Below are 20,299 nucleotides of genomic sequence, written 5' to 3' on the forward strand. Positions count from 1 at the left end.
CCTAGGAGCATAAAAATCAGCTGCTTGATGTAACTGGTGTGTGTCTTGGTGGAGCAGAGACTCCCGGTGCACCCGGTGCTGTTTGCTTACCTCTATTCATTTAATAAATTGTAAACATTGATTGTAACCCTATTTGGGACTTAGCCATTTATTACAGGCTATAACAAAAGCACACAGAACCCAGCACCCTTACACTAACACCCGTGAAGCCAGGCAGCACACGCTGGCATCCCCAGCGGTCTTATCTCCCATGGCAGGCAGGTGTTTCAAAACGGGGAAGGGAGGCCACACGAGATGACATCGTGGTACGACTGCACCGTCTGCAGCTGACAGGAGGGCAACGGGGGGACAGGCTGGAAGCTCCGGGAGGACGAGGAGAGGCGTGAGGAGGGCGGCTCCGGGGGCTGCAGGTACCTACGACGGAGGGAACAGAAACAGAGGGACAGCAGCACGTGGGCGCCGTGAGAAGATGGCGGCGGTGAGGCGCTTCCTCGGGGGGCTGCCTGTGGAGGGCGGGCCGCTGCCGGAGAGGTGTGACCGCTGGGCGTGCCCGTAACGCGGCACCACCTCCCCTCTGCCGTCATCCTGGCCCTTCCACTGATCCTGGCAGCCGGGAGAGGGACCCCGGCCCCGAGGGAGCTGAGTTCGGACCCGGCGCCATGCCAGCCGCCGCGCCGCCCCCGCTGCACCCCGCGGCGGGCTCGTGCTGCCCCTACGGCCGCTGCGCGGGTGAGTGGGCTCTCCGTCGCCCCCGGACGGTGGTGTGTTAGGACGGGAGTGTCTTGGGGGTCCTGGTGGTCGTCCGGGGGGTGCAGGTGAAGGGGGAGGCTGAAGGAAGGCTGAGGTGCTCGGGTGGGCGTTGTTACAGGCGGCAGCCAAGCCACGTCGGGGTACAACGCCGGCTGTGTCCCTGGCTACGGCACTTGGTCAAGTAGGTTTAACAGCAGAACAGGTATTTATAGGAAAAGTGCTTCGTAACTTTGTGCTCTGCAGTATTATTTCCTTCCTTCCTTCGGGGACATTCAGTAGGTGATGGCAGTAAAGCTGGGTGGACTGCTGATTGGAGCTAAAGGAACAATTTACAGGTTGCAAGACACCGAGCTGGGAAACAACCCCATAAACTAAAACTTTTGCTGCACTGTGTACTGAAAAGTTTAGTTAGAAGGAAAAAATAAGACCTCACACCAGTGTAACAAAACTCTGTCTCCTTCCTCTGAGCATTTTTACTGTAACGTTTTTGTGTGAGAGGATAATCGGAGTTTATTACCAAATCTGATAGTTCATCTTGCATGCTTTTGCTATGAGCTTTATACAGACATCAAAAATATGCACATGTCTGCATGTGAGTTTTTCTTCCCACCTCCTCCTCGACTTTTTCTTTAGCCTCCCCTTTCTTCTCTTGGCATGTTTTTTATCCAGTCTAGGTGTGGTTTTGACTTTTAAATGTTGAGAATCAGCAAAGAGTCACAAGACAGTCAGCAAACCTAACAGTGCTTATAAAACATATTACAGCTACGCTGTAGAATTTTGTTTCTACATAGAATTGTGTTATTATGACAACTCTGTCATGGTCTTCTCAAGAGGTGGCTGTGTTTTCTAGCTAAGGAAGCTGTCCTGTGGCTCTTTGGATAGAACTGATTCTGCAGAGTTTCTTTCTTGAGGTGTAACAGGTGTGAATCTCCTGAAATGGTATGACTCTATGAAAGCTTGTTGTAGGATGCTAGGACATCTCATCTGAGAGTTAGCTTCTGGTAAATCTCCATCTCCAATCTCCATTAACCTGAATTGGTTACTTGATCTTAAACTGTCAGCAAAGATAACTTAGTTTTAATTCAAGTTATTGGCAGCTGTTCAAGACTGAATTTGAGCTGTGCAGAAGTTATCTCTTCTCTGTTGTATTGTGTTTTTTTTTTTCTGTAAACTCAAGTTAATTACCTTGGGCATGTTAAGCTGTGTTTTAAATGTATTTAGTAGCATCACTATATACTTTGTATATGTCTGCACTGCTGCTTTTTCTAGTAGTATTCTGCAGAGCCTCACGTTTTTGGCATCTGTGGGGCTCTCAGCTTGTGGTGTCTATGGGAAGTTGTGTGGGATTTATTTCCCATTTCTAAGATCACTTAGCTTAGTTTCTGTCTCTACAGAAACATGTATAGTTCTGTAGAAATCAGAGAGGCTGATTGTCCTTCCTTCTTTTCCAACAGTTCTAGGGCTGATTGAGTCGGTGTTTGTTGCTGATTTTGCCCTTTTGCTTTGACTTGATTCCTAAATGCTTAACAGCTTTTGAAGTCAGTGTTGTATAGATTTTCTTGTACGTGCAATTAGCGTCAGAACATTACGGTGACTCCAGCAGTCTCTCTTAGCTCTGATACCGCTCTCACTGAAGGTAATGTGAATCTTTTAATTAGCTTCAGTGTAACTTGGATTAGAGCTGAAAATGTAGTAGTTGAAAGAGGTGAATATGATGTTTCTGTTAACTTTGCTTCTTAAAGGTATACTGTTTTCCAGGTTTTTCTTGTTTTTAGGGTATGTGGTCTGTCCTTTTGGAAAGTATCCATTCAATAACTGGAAATACTGAAAAATGGACAGTAGAGCTACTGTCTTGATTGATTCTCGAGTAGATTTGAGGTTTTAGTAATGTTTGCAATTTGTTCATCTTGCATCACAGTAATTTGCATTCACTGCAAGTGAAAGTCAGACTAATTCACCAACTTTCTTCTGTTACTAGTGTAGTTTACTCAGTCTAGTTGTTGTAAGAATGCAAAACAATTGCCTATGTCATGCATTCTTAGAGGAAGCTCCTAGTCATTGTTCTGAAAACACTACCTTCTGCTCAATCAGTATTGCCAGCCTGTATGTATACTTTTTTTTTTCAGTTTTCTTGTCGCCTCAAATAAGGTACTTAATAGAAATATTGGATATTGTCTGGTGGTGTGAAAATCCTCATTTTTGTGCTTGTCATCATACTTTTAAGTATAATTAACACTGGCTTAGAGTTTTGTCTGAGAAACCCATTTTCTTTTAGAAGCGTTGTGAAACAATTTGTTTTGCAGCATTAACTTCAGTGTATGGCTCTCTTCTGAAAATGTGTTTCTGTAGTAATGGGGTAGGAATTCGACATTTATATGGGAATTAACCTCTCTTAAATGTGCTAGATTTCCAAGCAAAATTTTGTGGTAATGGTCCCTTTTGCAAACCAGATAGAGAATCAGGCTCTGGCTGGGTCTTTCCTTTAGTTATGCAATGAGATTATTGGTAATACAGAATCTGGAAGCCTAATTAAACCCTCAGTGACACCTCTGCAAGCTCTCTTATTTTCACTGGATTTGCTCAGTTGCAACTGAGTAGTCATCAAGTTGAGATTTAGGAAGCAATGGAAGTAAAATCCCACACCTAAGAAACAGATTGCTGTTCCTTTGGCTGAGACAATGCTGGCTAACAGGATTAAGAAGAAATGAAAGCTTGCTTTTGATGAAACATGAATAATTAATTTAAAATACATGGCAGTTTAGGGGGTCAAGAGCATCAACATGAAAGCAAAACTGCCTGTACTTTGAGAAACACACAGAGGGCTTTGCCAGATGGATCCTGGCAAATCTTGCAGTTGTGTAAGGTGTTTTTGTTTCTCTCTGTCAGTTCTGTCCTCCCCTGGAATATTCCTAATGGAAGGCCCTGGACTGCAGAGCTCACGTCCCTGGTTACTGGGACTTGTCAAACTTAAGAAAGCAGGCATGGCTGTTCCTAATAAAATACACAGCCTGTCGTCTTTGAAAGAAATGAGCAGTTTCATAAAGTTATTTTTTTGGTTTTGTGCAGGGTTTTAAGTTAAACTGAGCCTCAACCTCTAAATGCACTGATTTATTTCACATGTAGTGAGCTAAGTCTTTACAGATTATGCATCTGTATTCTTCTTTAAAGGGCTTTCTTTATGATCACTTCTTAATTTTCTACCCTTAAAATGTCAGAAAGAAAAAGTAATGAAAGTGGGGGTTTTGCTCTTAAAAAAAAAAAAAAAAAAAAAAAAAAAACACACATAAAAATGACGGCACTTGTGATTCATTACCAGGCTACATGCAATCTTTACCTTCATCTGTTGCTCTGGGGGTGACTCAGCTCAGTTTAACACTAACACATGGCAATAGCCATCTGTGTTTGCTGTAAATATTTTATTTTTTTAGTTAACAAATGGCTTGATTTAGATCTTAAACTGTATGTTGGAGTTGGTGTGGGCCTGCAGGGGGAGCAGGTGAGTGTCTAGGAAGGTACTTTTTGCCCATCCACCGTGACCGATGAGGAAAGGGAATGTAAAACCATCGGAGCAAACCAGGCTGCCCTGCAGGAGTCTCGGTCTCTGGGTTGGGAGGAGCAGGATGGGAGGGGACCAGGGTAGACTGCAAAGAGGCTCAGAGCATTTAGGGAAAGAGCAGGGAAGATGAGAGAAAGAGGAAAGCAAAACTGAGTTCATCTTCTTTGAGGTGTAAGAAGGAAGGCTGGCTGTTAAATGTCATTTATCCCTCACGATTCTCAAATACAGTAAATATGGTCACATGTTCCTGCATGCTGAGCCTCCTACATGTGTTTCACTGCAGGTTGGCACCCACACTGGGCTGTTGGTGACACAGAGGCAGCATCTTTCCTCAGAGTGGAAAAATCCAGAGATCATAGTGAGGGATCCAGTGTGAGCATCCCACAGGCTTCCTCCCTTGGCTAGAGCCCAGCCAGCTGCAGGGTTTTTCATCCAGGCACTCCCTCCAGACAGACCTTCCCATCTGAGGAGCTCTCTTACTATGTCTGCCTGCTTTTTAGCTTCTCTGGTACTCTTTGCCCTCTGTGATCTACCATAAAGTCTGTGTCCCAAAACTGGCAGTGAAGTGACAATGAGAGAACTGGGCAGGGAGAAGGGACTAGAGTAAATGCGTGAAAGAATGGGAATGGGCACTTATGGGACTGAAAGGTTTGGAGGTCTCTAGATTCTGTTTTGTATGACAGAGTATTTTATTCTTAAAATCAAAAGCTTATTTTTCTTATGTGCTGTCTGTGTATATGTAGAAGATTGGCTGCATGTGAGGTGCAAATGTTTTATTGCCTGCTTGGTGCTTAGGTGTGTGTCTCAAACTTTTGTACTCCAGGATTAGTACTGAGGATGTTTTCTTTCCTCACGGCTGACACTTCAGCTGTCACTTAATGGGACCAGACATAATTTGCCCAGGAGAAGCTTTAGTTCTGTTGGTGATGTGTGGGAAAGGAGTCCAATTTGACATGCAGCTGAGTTTGCAGGGCAGACAGTTACAGGAAAAATAATACTGCATGTGAACTTAAGTAAGCTTGATGTGAAATTATGAAATACGATGAACTTGAAGTCCCATCATATTAATTTTGTAGGACCTTTTAGGGCTAAATATGTGTATTTGAAACAGATATTATTGTGCTTTGTCCTTTTTGTAGAAAAGCCCAAATTAGTTTTACTTCAGTGAAATTAGAATACTGCCTGAGCTGCCAGGGACTTTAGTTTTCTGCAAATTAGGTTAGACTGGGTCAGCAATTGATCTGTTACATTAGTGCAAACTGAACGTGAATGAGTATGACTGGAGATGACCATTAGGGCAGCAGAAGTAATGTTACAGAAATTAAACTAATTCCCTTTTTTTGATTGAGACAGTATTAAAACTGTTCTTGAAAGAGTCCAGCTGATAAGTGGTGTTTGTAAGATTGAATGTATTTTTGTTTAACTTCTGTACTAATACAGACAGAAGTTCATGGAAATACCATGATTTGTTGATTTCTGATGTCATCTGATTTAAAAAAAAACCGACAGACACGTTAGTTATCTGAATGCACTTAGATTATGCTTACTTTATTTAGTTTTGTAAACCATGTTTATGATACAGTATGATTTACAGTAATACTTCATTGCACAGCGTGTTTTACAACAGTTTTACCATCAAATATATTTTGAACATATATCATTGCCCAATGCACTTTTACCAGGCTGATACTTACAATCCAACATTATTCTGGTTACAAAGTCAATCTTTTATGACTGTTGATGAGCAGTGTTACCCACCCTCCACCCCCCGTTCCTGTGCATCATGATATAAACAATAATAAAATTATCAGATGCTCCTTTTTTCCTCCAGGGTCTCTGGCTCCATCAGTGCATGGGACGGACAAAGCTTGCCTAATGAGCATCTACATGCTGTCTATCCTGGCTGTTCTTGCCTTTCACTGTGTGCTTTTTGGACCCTGCTTGTTAGTACTTGTGAGCTCTTCTGTCATGATGATTATTGCAGTAGCAAACATGGACTAGTGTTTTTGTGAAACCTCTAAACAGAGGGCATTAACTGTGTTTTGTTCAGCTGGAGTCAAGACACAAAATACTCAATTCTTTAATGTGGGCAAGAATGCTGTTTGAGGTGTACAGGACCAAGACGTTTAGATGGCTTAGTGTTATGCATGTGTTGTGTTATGTATTGCTTTGTTTTTGAAGTACAGCTTCCAGCAAACTTTCGTGCAAGTGAGAGCACTGAGGACTTTTGCAGACTGGGTCTCAGTGTATTGTTTTGGGCACCAGAATGTAATCCGCTCTGAAAAATTCAGATTAATTTGATTGCTCTGAAACTTTTATTTTATGGAACTGCTTGAGATACAATCCAGTTCTCCAGAGCTGTATTTCTGTAGGCAAAGAAACTATTCTTCCTGTATTCTTTCACTATACTCTCTTTACAGATGTAAAGTTTCTGTAGACAACACTTTATGACCATACAGTCCTGATTCTGGTTCATCTGTAAAAGAGTAAAGCATAAAGTGACAACAGAAGGAGGTAGATATCCTTTATGAAAAATCACAGAGGAGGGATGTGAGGACAGTTCTCCTACAGCTCCCAGTCTTGTCCCTTTGCCAAAGTTCAGTATCCAACCTGACTTCCCAGCCTGCTCAGATTCTCACCCTCAGGTTTTACTGCTTCCCAATTACATTCTCCATCTGCTTCCTCTGGGTCATCAAAGTTTATAGAAATTGCAGTCAGTGGGTATGTAACTGTGGCCCTATTTGCCATGTTCCCTGCAGCCTTTCCCCATCCCTGCTTGTGACTTGGTCCTCTTTTATCTTCCCAGTCCAGATCTACACCAGGTTTCCTTTTCTAGCTTCAGACTCTGGCCCTACTACACCCAGGCTGGCTTCTGGATGGTGATACCAGAGGAGCAGTGTCCCCTCCAGTTCCCTCTCCTGTTCCCAGCTTTCTTGTTCTCTTCCTGCAAGCTTCAGCTCTTACTGCATTTTGTCTTTTGTCTGCATTTCCTCAATCAGATACCACTTTTAATCCCTTTGTCAGGGCTCCTCATCCCATGTTTTATAATTCCTAATCTCGTCTCTTTGCTGGGAGTAATTCATCTTCCACAGCACGTGGGAGGCCTGTGTGACTCCCCTTCTCCTTTAGTCCTGTGTATCTGTCTCTGTACATGTCTGTCTATAGACCTAGTCTCCTTTGGTAGCTAAATCCCTGTACTCCGTGCCTTCTTCCAGGCTCCTACATTACAAGCCATTTCCAGTCTTCTCTGCTTCCCTTACTGACTGTCTCCGTTTGAGATGTTTCAGCCACATTTACTCAGTCCCAGGCTTTTGACCAACTGTTCATCTCCCACTTTTTTCTTATTAACAAAACAGTCTCAACCTGATAGCTGGTGGGATATTTGAAAGCAGCAAGACACTGAACTTCCACTGAACTGGCTTGCAGAGTATCTGAAAACGTGGTGTTTGGAGGTATTTCTTTCCTCCTTCCTCTGCTGCTGTCCACTGTTGTTTGAGTTATAGAATCACAGAATCATCTAGGTTGGAAGAGACCTCAAGATTACCTAGTCCAACCTCTGACCTAACACTAACAAGTCCTCCACTAAACCATATCACTAAGCTCTACATCTAAACGTCTTTTAAAGACCTCCAGGGATGGTGACTCAACCACTTCCCTGGGCAGCCTATTCCAATGCCTAACAACTCTTTCAGTAAAGAAGTTCTTCCTAATATCCAACCTAAAACACCCCTGGCGCAACTTTAGCCCATTCCCCCTTGTCCTGTCACCCTGCATGTGGAGAATAGACCAACCCCCACCTCGCTACAGCCTCCTTTAAGGTACCCACAGAGTGCAATAAGGTCGCCCCTGAGACTCCTCCTCTCCAGGCTGAACAATCCCACCTCCTTCAGCCACACCTCATAAGGCTTGTTCTCCAGACCCCTCACCAGCTTTATTGCTCTTCTCTGGACTCGCTTGAGGACCTCAGTGTCCTTCTTGTAGCGAGGGGCCCAAAACTGAACACAGTACTTGAGGTGCAGCCTCACCAGAGCCGAGTACAGGAGGACAATCACTTCCCTAGCCCTGCTGGCCACGCTGTTTCTTATGCAAGCCAGGATGCTGTTGGCCTTCATAGCCACCTGAGCACACTGCAATGGCGGGCGCCCCATAAACAGGAGCACACCTACTAGTTCCAAAACACAGTTTACATACCTTTTGATGACAGGACCCTCCCCTGTTTCTCCACTGAGTGGGTAATCCAGGTTCACAATGTATCTGATGTTTCACATACAATGCCTTCAGTTGCTAGCCTGTTAAATTTCAAATTTCTTTTGACGTTTTCACTGTTTGAAGTGATAATGTTTCTTCTTATCTGACTTGACCTGACAGTATGATCTTCACCTAATTGTCCTAAGGAGTCTGTTTGTCTTCATTTTACAAGGTCGCCTGCTAAGATTTCTTACAAGCATATCTAAATACTACATTCTTTACCTTTAAACAGTGTAACTGCAAAAACAACATTTTTATTCCCACAATATTCAGCTGACTATCAACCAATATTCCCAAGTCCTTCTCTGCCAGACAGCTTTCTAACCACTCATCTCCCAGCCTGTAGTGCTACTTGGGGTTGTTGTACCCCAGGTGCAGGACCCAGCACTTGGCCTTGTTGAACTTCATTCAGTTGGCCTCAGCCCATCGGTCCAGCCTATCCAGATCCTCCTACAGAGCCTTCCTTCCCTCAAGCAGATCGACACACACCTAACTTGGTGTCATCTACAAACATACTGAGGGTGCACTCGATCCCCTCATCCAGATCATCAATGAAGATATTAAAGAGAACTGGCCCTAGTACTGAGCCCTTGGGGACTCCACCGGCCTCCAACTGGATTTAACTCTATTCACCACGACTCTTTGGGCCCGGCTACCCAGACAGTTTCTAACCCAATGAAGCATACGATGCCAGCCCAACCCACGAGCAGTCAGTTTCTCGAGGAGAATGCTGTGGGAAATGGTGTCAAAAGCCTTACTGAAGTCAAGGTAGACCACATCCACAGCCTTTCCCTCATCCACTAAGCACGCCACCTTGTCATGGAAGGAGATCAGGTTCGTCAAGCAGGACCTGCCTTTCATAAACCCATGCTGACATGGCCTGATCACCTGGTTGCTCTGCAAGTGCCGCGTGATAGCACTCAAGATAATCTGTTCCATGAGCTTCCCTGGCACTGAGGTCAAACTTAACAGGCCTATAGTTTCCCGGGTCTACCCTCCGGCCCTTCTTGTAGATGGGTGTCACGTTTGCTAGTCGCCAGTCGACTGGGACCTTCCCTGATAGCCAGGACTGTCGATAAATGATGGGAAGTGGCTTGGCCAGTTCTTCTGCCAGTTCTCTCAGCACCCTTGGGTAGATCCGATCCGGCTCCATTGACTTGCGTACATCCAAGTACTGCAACAGGTCACCAAACATTCCCTCATTGATTGGGAGGGCCACATCCTGCTCCCCATACCCTTCCACCAGCTCAGGGTACTGGGTATCTAGAGAACAACTGGTCTTGCTGCTAACGACTGAGGCAAAGAAGGCATTAAGCACCTCAGCCTTTACCTCATCTCTCGTCACTAAGTTCCGTCCCGCATCCAGTAAAGGATGGAGATTCTCCTTTCTCGTCCTTTTTGTCTTAATGTATTTATAAAAACATTTTCTAACACTTTAAAAACACTATAAAAACATTTTTTAACAGCAGTAGTCAGATTGAGCTCCAGATGAGCTTTGGCCTTTCTAATTTTGTCCCTACACATCCCTACAACATCCTTATAATCTTTCTGAGTGGCCCACCCTCTTTTCCAAAGATCATAAACCCTCTTTTTTCTTTTTTTCCCTAAGCTCTAGCCACAGCTCTCCATTCAGCCAGGCCAGTCTTCTTCCACGCCAGCTTGTCTTTGGGCACGTGGGGACAGACCGCTCCTGAGCCATTAACATTTCCTTCTTGAGGAGGGCCCAGCCTTCCCAGACTCCTTTGCCCTTCAGAAGTGCCTCCCAAGGGACTCTGCCAACCAGTGTCCTGAACAGCTCAATGTCTGCCCTCCGGAAGTCTAAGACAGCGGTTTTACTGATCCCCCCACTGACTTTGCCAAAAATAGAGAACTCTACCATTTTGTAGTCACTCTGCCCAAGACAGCTCCCAACCACCACATCTCCCACCAGTCCTTCTCTGTTTGTGAACAGAAGGTCCAGCAGGGCACCTCCCCTGGGAGGCTCACTAACCAGCTGCATCAGGAAACTATCTTCCACGCTCTCCAGAAACCTCCTAGACTGCTTCCTCTGAGCTGTATTGCATGTCCAGGATATGTCCGGGAAGTTGAAGTCCCCCACACGGACAAGAACCGACGATTTCGCAACTTTTGCTGGCTGCCTGTAGAATTCCTCATCCTGGTTTGGTAGTCTGTAACAGCCCCCCACCAGGACGCTTGCCTTGTTGGCCTTCCCGCTGATCCTAACCCATAGGGAATCAGCCTTATCATCCCCAGTCTCAGCCTCAAGTTCCACAACATCAAAACACTCTGTAGTATAGAGAGCCACACACCACCCCTTCTGTGCTGCCTGTCCCTTCTGAAGAGCCTATAGCCAGCCATTGCAGCACTCCAGTCATGGGAGCAGTCCCATCACATTTATCACATTTCAGTGATGGCAACCCGGTCATAGCTAGCCTGCTGCACAATGGCTTTCAGCTCCTCCTGTTTGTTGCCCATGCTGCATGCATTGGTGTAGATGCACTTCAGCTGGGCAATTGCTTTCTCCCCCGGCCCTGACATTGGTCTCCCTGGCACACCTCTAACAAGCCTTATTCCCTCCCCACCCCCCTTCCTACCTAGTTTAAAGCCCTGTCAATGAGAGCCCTGTCAATGAGAGCCCTGCCAGCTCCTGGGCTGGTGTCTGTTTTCCCCTTTGAGACAGGTGGGACCCATCTGCAGTTAGCAGGCTGGGTACTGAGTAAAGCATCCTGTGGTCAAAAAAAAAAAAAAAAATAATTCCTGTGTTGGCACCAGCCTCTGAGCCACCTGTTTATTAGGTGGCCTTTCCAGATCCTCTGTGCACCCCTCCCTGCCACTGTAGGGATGGAGGAAAACATGACCTGTACTCCTGCTCCATCTACTAATAATCCCAGTCCCCTAAAGTCCCGTTTGATGGTCTTCAGGCTTCTGTCTTCACTATCATCTCTGCCAGCCTGGACTGTTAAAAATAGGATAGTAGTCAGAGGGGTGAACCAGGTTAGGAAGTTTTCTGGCAATGTCCCTGGTCCTGGCCCAAGGGAGGCAGCAGACTGCCCTATGGGTAGGGTCAGGTCAACAAATAGGGCCCTCTGTTCCCCTGAGAAGGGAGTCGCCTACAACAATCACCCTTCCTTCTGTCTTCGTGGAGGCAGTCCTGAGGCGTGGAGTCGACTTCCTTGCCCTAGGCATCCTCCTGGGTAGACTTTCTCCCTCCTCCTCAGCTACTGGTCTCTCAAGCTCCAGGACCTCCAACCTGTTGTGTAAGGGCATCTGGGGAGGCAGGACCGGTAGGAAGGGGCATTGCCTGTTATGTTGAGTAGGGACCTGCTTCCATTCCTCCTCATTTCCTAGGTCCCTTCCCTCTGCTTGACAGGGACAGGGGCTCCGCCACTGTGTGGGGTGTCTCACCCTGGTGCCTTTCCTTCAGGCCTTGCAGGGAGTTGCTCCACAGGTCTATCTCTTGTTCACACTCCCTGATAGCCCTCAACCTCTCCACCTCCACCTTGAGCTCTGCCACCAGGCTGACCAGGTCATCCACCTGCTCACAACTCTCACACACAGTGTCTCTGCTGCCCTCAGAGGGGAGCAACAAGTTCAGGCACTCTGTGCATCCAGAGACCTGAAGTGCCGCATTTTTGAGCTGGCACTCAGTCTGGGTGGCCACAGACTTTCTAAAAAGAGCCGTCTGCTTAGTGATGACCATGGTGGTTTACCTATAGGTAGGCGGCTGGTTGTTCTTGTGAGTAGGGCGGAACACTCTGCCCTGCCTACGGGCACCCTGTCTGCACAAACCGCCATGCCTCGCCCTGTTTGCCCATCCTGGTCACCGCGCTCCCCAGGGGCAGCTTTTGAACGGCCTGGGAGGGGGCGCTGCTGGCTCCGCCTACTCGTCAGCCTCCCACGAGAGGGCTGCCAGGTTTGGTGGTTCCTGCGGCTGCTTTGAGTGGCTTCGATGCTGCAAAAAAGCTCTGCCCGCCTCAATTCCCTGCTCTACAGCAGAATGTGTCTCAATGCTAAGGAACAAGATGGGATTGTCAGAACATTGGAAAGACAAAGTAATTTACCTTAGTTCTACTATCTGACTACCGTCCTCTAGTAGTTACTGAAGTAGCTGTTACAGGGGAAAAAGACACTTTTGAAACTCAGGCTGAGGAACGCTCGAGTCCTAAAGGCCCACTGTAGCTCTCAGCTGTGTGAGCGTTTTGAGCTTGCTCATACAGGAACTAGCTGGGATCATCTTGCTGTATGACGCTGTCTTTATCCAGACCTTGTTAAATTTGACTTCCCTTCCTATATAAGTTGTTGTTTGGGCAAAACTGACACAGGGTGACTGCCTTTTGTCATTGCTGAAATAAATGCCAGTCCTGACTCAAAATCTCTGCTTTAAAATGCTGTAAAGCAAGCAGAGAGACAAGGATGAGCAGGAGGGAAGAAAAGTCAGTATACTACAGCTATGGCTATGTAGAGGAAAAATCACCAATAATGTTTCCAGTAGCAGGGCTGTAAATAATGCCTATGTAAAATTTACTTGAGGTAAAAAGATGCCTGTGATCATATTTTGTTTCCATGTAACTAATTTAGTACCTTAAGACTGGTTGTACTAATTCTTCAGCCTCAGACACTAACAGCATGCACTAGCTCTGAAAGTTGCGACATTTAATAATTTACAGCAAGAAACGGAGCTTAAGATAGCAGGCTTCCAGAGACTTGCATTGCATCCTGCAGGTGGCTGCTAATGCTCGCTGGTATGTGACCTATGTACTTGGCTGCTCTGAGTTAAAGGCCAGAGAGATTCTTTATTGCCAATTACTTTGAGATGCTTTTTGATACTTTGACATAAATGAAAAGTTGGGTTCTGATTAAGATTATGTTTTTTTTTTTTTTTCTTCTGGTCTTTGTTCTGCATATCCTCAATAGGAATTGCTGGAGTTTAAGGAGAATCATTTTTAGTGCTGTTCTTTCTCTTCCCATATGAAAGAACATCTTGTTTATGCTGTTTTTGGACTAATACATCAAAATCACTCCCGATACACAATTTCTGTTATGTGCAACTTCACTTGTGTGAGTAATCCTACTAATGTTTTCAGGAGCTTTCACAATTACTTTTGTGACCAAAGGCTCTTGTATTGATCCAAGGCTCTAATATAAATTGCAGGGCTTAAGCGGCAACATCTTAGTGATGCCCATAACTAGATCCTACTTCAGTGTTTCCTTCTGTTTTTAATTGTGTCGTAATGGTCCTTGTAAAAATTTAATTGCATTGCAACCTGTGACTTGATAGCAGAATTAGCTGCTGGGTAAAAGCATTCAGTTAATTACTGAAACTGTGATCTCCAACTGGAGAGCTTAAAAGGAAAGTAAGATGAGTGGAAATGTTTTAATTAATGAACAAAAACTTAGACTGGTCAAGGGAAGGGATAACTTTTGAAGGACAAATAGCAGCAATAAATTTTTAATTGTGATGGTTGATGACCTCTGGCAAACCCCATTACGCTGCTGTTGGGGGAGAGGAGGCGTAGCCAGGCAATTCATTAAGATATTGTGGTTGAAACTCTGTATATGCATGTTATGCAGAGCTTAGGTGGTCTGAATTTTATTTTACACCACTTCCAGAGTATGAACCAAGCGTCTGCCGGGAAATGTCTGGTAGAAGCTTTGTGCTTTTCTCACCCTGTACTCTACACCTGGAGGATTGACTGTAGCTTTCACAAATGCTTTGTGAACTGGCTTTTAAAAATGAAGCTCAGAAGCTGTGCTCCATGCAGCAACCTCTTTTTCAAGCTGACCTGTGCTGTGATCAGCAGATGGCTAAACTTCTTATGCCTGCAACCAACTTGAGCTCCCATTTGTGCTGATATTTGGTGATACACAAGTGTATATTGAGGGGAAAAAAAGACTTGTTTGCATGAATTCATACATATTAAAATTTGCAAGAAATATAAGTATTTTATAACCATTAGCACTTACTATGACACTAAAAGGAAAACCACGTTTTATTCTCAGATGCATCAGTTGCCAGCACTCAGACTCCAATTGAAGTGTTTTTGATCCCTCTTCCTTCCTCTCCCACTTCTGTATAAATATGGAAACAAGATTTTTAAGCAGTATGAATTGTAGTTATAGGAGTCATGCGTGACCTTTGAAGGCTTTCTAGAAAAGTTCGTTACTGCCTTGTGTGTGCACTTTCCTGAAAGATTGGAGCTTGCTTCATATCTATCAATTAAAGTAAATTTAGCATAACTGGAAAATAAGTAAAATGCGTAGCTGTAACAGGCAGTTGAAATTAATTTTAGATTTTGTAATACATAGATTAGTCATTGCAACCACTTTGACAAAATTTGGCACTTCCCCCTTTTCTCAGAAAACAGTAGGAGGTACCTTTGTGTTCATTTAGACGCTCAAGTAACTTCTTTTTTCCTGTTAGAAAAAGATGTGATATTATTCTTAATCCTAAAATGGTTGTTTTTATAACTTGTGACTTGTGTCAAGATGTTTTGGTTAGGAACTAAGGCACTTTAGAAAGCACAAAAACACATTCCTGGATTGTGTGTTGTTTTTTTTTTTAATTGAGTGAAACTTTTAATTCATTAGTTATAGAATAAAAAGTAAATCAGATTTCCCTTTAAAGTGTAGCTGACTTGATGAAGAAAGGGAATGTTATCGATATTTGGGTAATTGAAACAATGCAGCCAGGCACTTAAAATAAATGGTTTGCAGAAAGGTGTGATAATAGCAGCATGGCTGGGAGAAACATATATCTGTGGCAAAAGTCATTATTAGTGCACCATTGTTTTTATGTTGTACAGCGATTATAAGCCATAAAAATGTCACACACTGTTCCTATAAGCAAAGTAGCACTTTGAGAATGGGTACACAGGAATCTGGAAATGTTGATTAAATTCAGAGCTTCGGCAGTTCCTGGTAACCAATATGTGCTAGTGTAATTAGAGCTGAAACACCCCCAATTCACAGTCGGCTTTATTCTGGGTAGAATGTAAATATCTGATTGCTGGAAACCTGCTAGCACATATGTTGTCATCTTTTGGTAACAAGAGATCATCCTTAAAAAGTAGAATGAAGACAGAAATAACCTGTGCAACCACCAAGCATTAGTCACATAGCTCTTATATAATGCTTACGTCTTCACTCAGCATGCTGACAGCTGGGCTTCTTTGTAATATTTATCTGGTTCTCCAGTATCTGTCTCATTTGGAAGAGAAAGGAAATGGATCCAAGTGCTAAGGAGCATGCTGAGGTACATGCAGCACTTAGTTTTGAGAGTATTGCAACAAAGGAGCATCCTCCATCGCAGCACTGGACAAGGCAGTAGCAGAATGGAGGTCTGTAGCAGCTTCTCCCCATGTGCTCCCCAGTGAAGGTGGCAGTGCTTGGCATAGTTTTCCTCATCCTAGGTAAGGAGGTGTATTTCCTCTGCACTTAGTTTTTTTGCCTTGATGGGACAAATTAAAATATATAGCTTGAAATACTGAAAATGGCATTTCAACAGTTGAAAGCCAACATGTGGTAGACTTCAGCTTGCCAGAGCTCTTGAACGTGCATCTCAGCCCTAGCCCCAAGAGGAGTGCTCATATACATAGATTTTCCTTTGCAGATTTTCACATTGCTACTTGGCTATGGCTATGTAGTCATAATAATGCATAAAAAAGAGTGGGATTCTCTGGGAGATAAGCCATTTTTATATGGGAATTACCTTGTAATGGTTCAGTAATCATTGTGGCTACTCTTAGGTTGATCTGGGATCAAATGTTTTTTAGTTCAAATGTATTGGATGTCTGTTCTTTCTTGAACTGTAAAACTACTAACAGGAGTTGGAAGTACTCTGTGATGTCATTATGAAAGGTTACTTGTTGAGGCTGAAAAGAATTGTGTGGTAACCAAGTTTTAATAAGTACAAGAGATCTGTGTACTTTAAGGTGACATTATTCTTAGCTTATTCTTGTCTTTACAGACTGAATTTCGTGATAGCTTGGCCGTAACCATGTATTACGTTTAAAAAAAAAAAATATCTTATTTACTTAAGTTGTTATAGAAACCTAGAAACTTAATGAATGGCCTAGGGAACACGAAGGGGAGGTAATTATTTATAAGAATATAAGGTTGCACACACCCATCTGGTAGCAATTCAAAACCAGGATTAATTAATTTATCTTGATTCATGCAATATAATTGTGGAACTTGATGCTGCAGAGTTTAGTGACGCCAAAATTATAATTGGGATCAGAAAGGTATCAAGTGAGTTCATGGAAGGTAGGTTTGTGCCAGGATGTCAAACAATCTGGATGCAGTCCTAGTCCAAGTAACCCCATTTTTTCTGAGATGACTAACAGATGAAGGCAGTTAGGAGAAAAATCTGTTTCCAGTGTATTTTTTTGAATAACTTCTCTTTTTCACTAACTACTTACTTATTTTCTTTCAAACCTAAGTATGTATTTTCTCACCATGTTTGTAGTTGCATGAATATGGAGATACTCTTTAAGGACAGTTAAAGTTCTTTGAAAGTACCCTTACTCCCTGTGTTCATGTACTGATACACAGAAAACTATTACTCCGAAAGATCTGATGATGGACAACGAATAATGTGCCTGATCTTTCTTTGCTTTAGGACACCGAAGCATGTTTGACCACTCATCTCACAGTGCAAGCTCAAAAGTAACAGAGAGGAAACTACATGGGACTTGTCCTCCGGTTGGTCGTGGAAACTGTGGAAAACAATTTGTGAATGCAAGCAGCTATAGGTCTTCATTTTTTAATCCCTGGAATGGTTTTCATACAATACATTCAGAGCACAGTTCTCTGAAGCCAACGATTATTACAGTGGTGAAACCCAGCAGGCATACACTCAAAAAGATAACCTTGCTTCTGAACAGGAGATCTGTCCAGACCCTTGAGCAGCTGATGGCTGACATTTCAGAAGCTCTGGGATTTGCACGCTGGAAGAATGACCATGTGAGAAAGCTTTACAGTCTGAGGGGCAGAGAAATCCGAAGTGTTTCTGATTTCTTCAGGGAAGGCAATGCATTCATAGCTATGGGGAGGGAGCCCCTTACGTTGAAGAACTTGGAAGTGGCAATACAAGAACTTTGTCCTGAAAATCCTTATGCTGTCAGTGCAATTCAGCAAGATGAGGAGCAGTCCCAAAAACTGAAGAGCAGGCTGTATGATGAAGCATCAAAAGTGGACAGTGGATTTGATGAGGTAGAGATTGCCAAGAATTGCGGTGATGTTATGTCTCCCAGACTGGTAGCTAGAAAAAGTCAAGCCAAGACAAAGCAAGAAGAGAAAATGAGAACAAAAAAAAAGTGGACTAGAGAGAGTTGGGATGGTGAGCAAGGAGTGAGGCCTCCTAGAAAAACCCGAGAAAGTGAGAGGTACCTTAAGCAAGAGAGGAGCCCTGAGAAGGGATTAGAAGAGATTACAGTGGAAGTAGTGAGGTGTGAGAAGTGTGAACAGGAAAGGCAGGCGAGGCAAAAATTACAAAGGGAAAGGCATGCTGAGACTTCATTTGAGAACACAGACCTGGACGCAGGTGCATGTCAGAAGTATCAGGTAGAAAGAAATGCAAAAATCAGGAATAGCCGAAAATCTGAAATTCCTCTAGAAGGTGAAGAAGTTGGCTGGAAAGAGAATGGCTGCAGAAAGACCTGGAAACCTCTACAAAGGAAAGTTAATGAAGGGCTGGAAAAGCAAAAAAAGAGCATTGAGATAGAAAGAAATCCAGACAAACATGAAAACCACGAGAAAGAAGTGGTGAAAATCAAGAATGCTGTGGAAGGGCTGCAAATAACTCATGAAGTGAAGGAAGAAAATGGAAGTAGCTGTGTAACTAATCAAAATGGTTGGCTAACAAAAGACACTCCAAGAGATGCTGAGAAACCATCTAAAGTACATAGGGACAGCAGAGAGGGTCAAAGGGCTAAAGAGGAGGGTGCCAGGAGAGAGAGAAATATACACAGAGAGAATGACATGACTCGACGAGAGAAAACAGGAGAGCGCAGAATGAATAAAGAAGAAAACAAGGCTCTGGGACTGGAAAACACAAGCCGGAGGCATGCCATTAAAAACAGAACTGATGTGGAAAACCACTATGAGATTGGCAGGACTATTGGGGATGGGAATTTTGCAGTGGTGAAGGAATGTCGCCACTGCAACTCTAATCAGATCTATGCCATGAAGATTGTGGATAAATCCAAGCTGAAGGGGAAAGAGGACATGATGGAAAGCGAAATTCTGATCATTAGGAGTCTTTCTCATCCTAATATAGTAAGCTTAATTGAAGTATATGAGACGGAGGCTGAGATCTACCTAATCCTGGAGTATGTCCCAGGGGGGGACTTATTTGATGCAATCATAGAAAGTGTGAAGTTCACAGAGCATGATGCTGCTGTCATGATCACTGACCTGTTTGAAGCCCTGGTGTATATTCACAGCAAGAACATCGTCCACAGAGACCTCAAACCAGAGAACCTTTTGGTAAGTATGGGCAAACACACTCTATATTTGCAGGAGTGGGATTTATTTTCATTTTTGTTATGGTTCTTTGAATAGTTTTAAGCAAATAATATGTGAAGAGAATGTACTGTGGCAGTACTGTTTGGAAAAATGAATATGATCTTGAAATTAGCATGACAGTCTACTCTGTGTAGATCTGCTCTAGGCTGTAGATCACAGTGCTTGCAAACAGAAATTCAAATGGAAATGACCTGGCTTTCAGGGGCAGTGAGCATTTGTATTCTGGGAATCAGGCATACTATTTATCATCTGACTTCTTGGTACACAGGTTTGAATGTTTTGCACTGAATCATCAGGTGTTTTCCTTGCAGACCAAAATTTATTAAAATTGCTAATTCCGCTTATTTGATGGACTTCGTGTCCACTGCCGACCACTGTGGCAATCCTCTACTATAGTGATTACAATTCTGTGACAATTTTACTTTCTTAGGAGCAGAAGTACAATGCATTTATCTGAAATAAGCTGATGGCGATATACAGACGTTTTGGTGAAATATAACACCAAACACTAAAGTTAACTCATATTCACATTGTGCTAAGGAGTTCTCTTTTCCAACACATTTCTGAGGCTACATTCCTTGCATCCAGCACTGAAGTCAGTGAAGTTACTCACGTGTAAGATAGGGTAGAAGTGTTTCCAATATTGACTCTTGGTTAACACACCGATTATAACAGGGTGAAAGTAAGCAATTGTCCCTTGCCAATCATTTGTTATGCTCTTCTCCTAGTGCTCCAAATTTCTGAGCAGAGTTACCAAATATCTGCCTGACTCTAACAGACCTAATTTCTTCTGTTGGTGGAAGATCATAACCAAAAAATTGTTAACAGATTATTAGACCTATATGTCATTCAGTTCTTTAAGGCAATTAACTTTGGGGAAAAAAAAATAAATCTGTATTTCTGGAGAAAGGACATACAGAGGTTGAGCACAGCTGGGTCTGAAGAATTTGCATCCAAACCTTTTGACTAACCAATGGCATCTATACTAGGTCCTGCTATGCATTCTGCCTAGTCTGATGAAAATCCTTGGTATGTGGTGTGTTTGTATAAATAAAAGATGGGGAATGCAAGTGGTTCTGGGTCCTGGCATGCCTTGTTTTGCTGTTTGAGCAAAACTTCACTCAGAACTGAAGGGATTTCTACCAGAAGCTAATTTTTCACTGTAAGCCAGGCTTTGCTCCTTCCTCTTGACAGAAAATAAATTGCTGTATATGAAAC

The 20,299-nt window shown here is 43.5% G+C and overlaps 1 protein-coding gene across 2 annotated transcripts in view; it reads left to right on the forward strand.

The window, feature by feature from the left end:
* The first annotated feature begins 659 nt into the window (after positions 1-659).
* The window catches only part of DCLK3 (doublecortin like kinase 3), a 28,396-nt gene continuing 8,756 nt past the window's right edge, over positions 660-20,299 (forward strand). Inside the window, exons 1-2 of one of the 2 annotated variants that reach the window (XM_032180621.1) lie at positions 660-729; positions 17,175-19,042. In XM_032180621.1, the coding sequence (XP_032036512.1) occupies positions 660-729; positions 17,175-19,042 (1,938 nt within the window). The remainder of the gene's footprint in view (positions 730-17,174; positions 19,043-20,299) is intronic. The other variant, XM_032180622.1, reaches the window with a different exon arrangement.

Source organism: Aythya fuligula, chromosome 2 (assembly GCF_009819795.1).
Source record: "Aythya fuligula isolate bAytFul2 chromosome 2, bAytFul2.pri, whole genome shotgun sequence".
In the NCBI taxonomy this organism is placed as follows: domain Eukaryota; kingdom Metazoa; phylum Chordata; class Aves; order Anseriformes; family Anatidae; genus Aythya; species Aythya fuligula.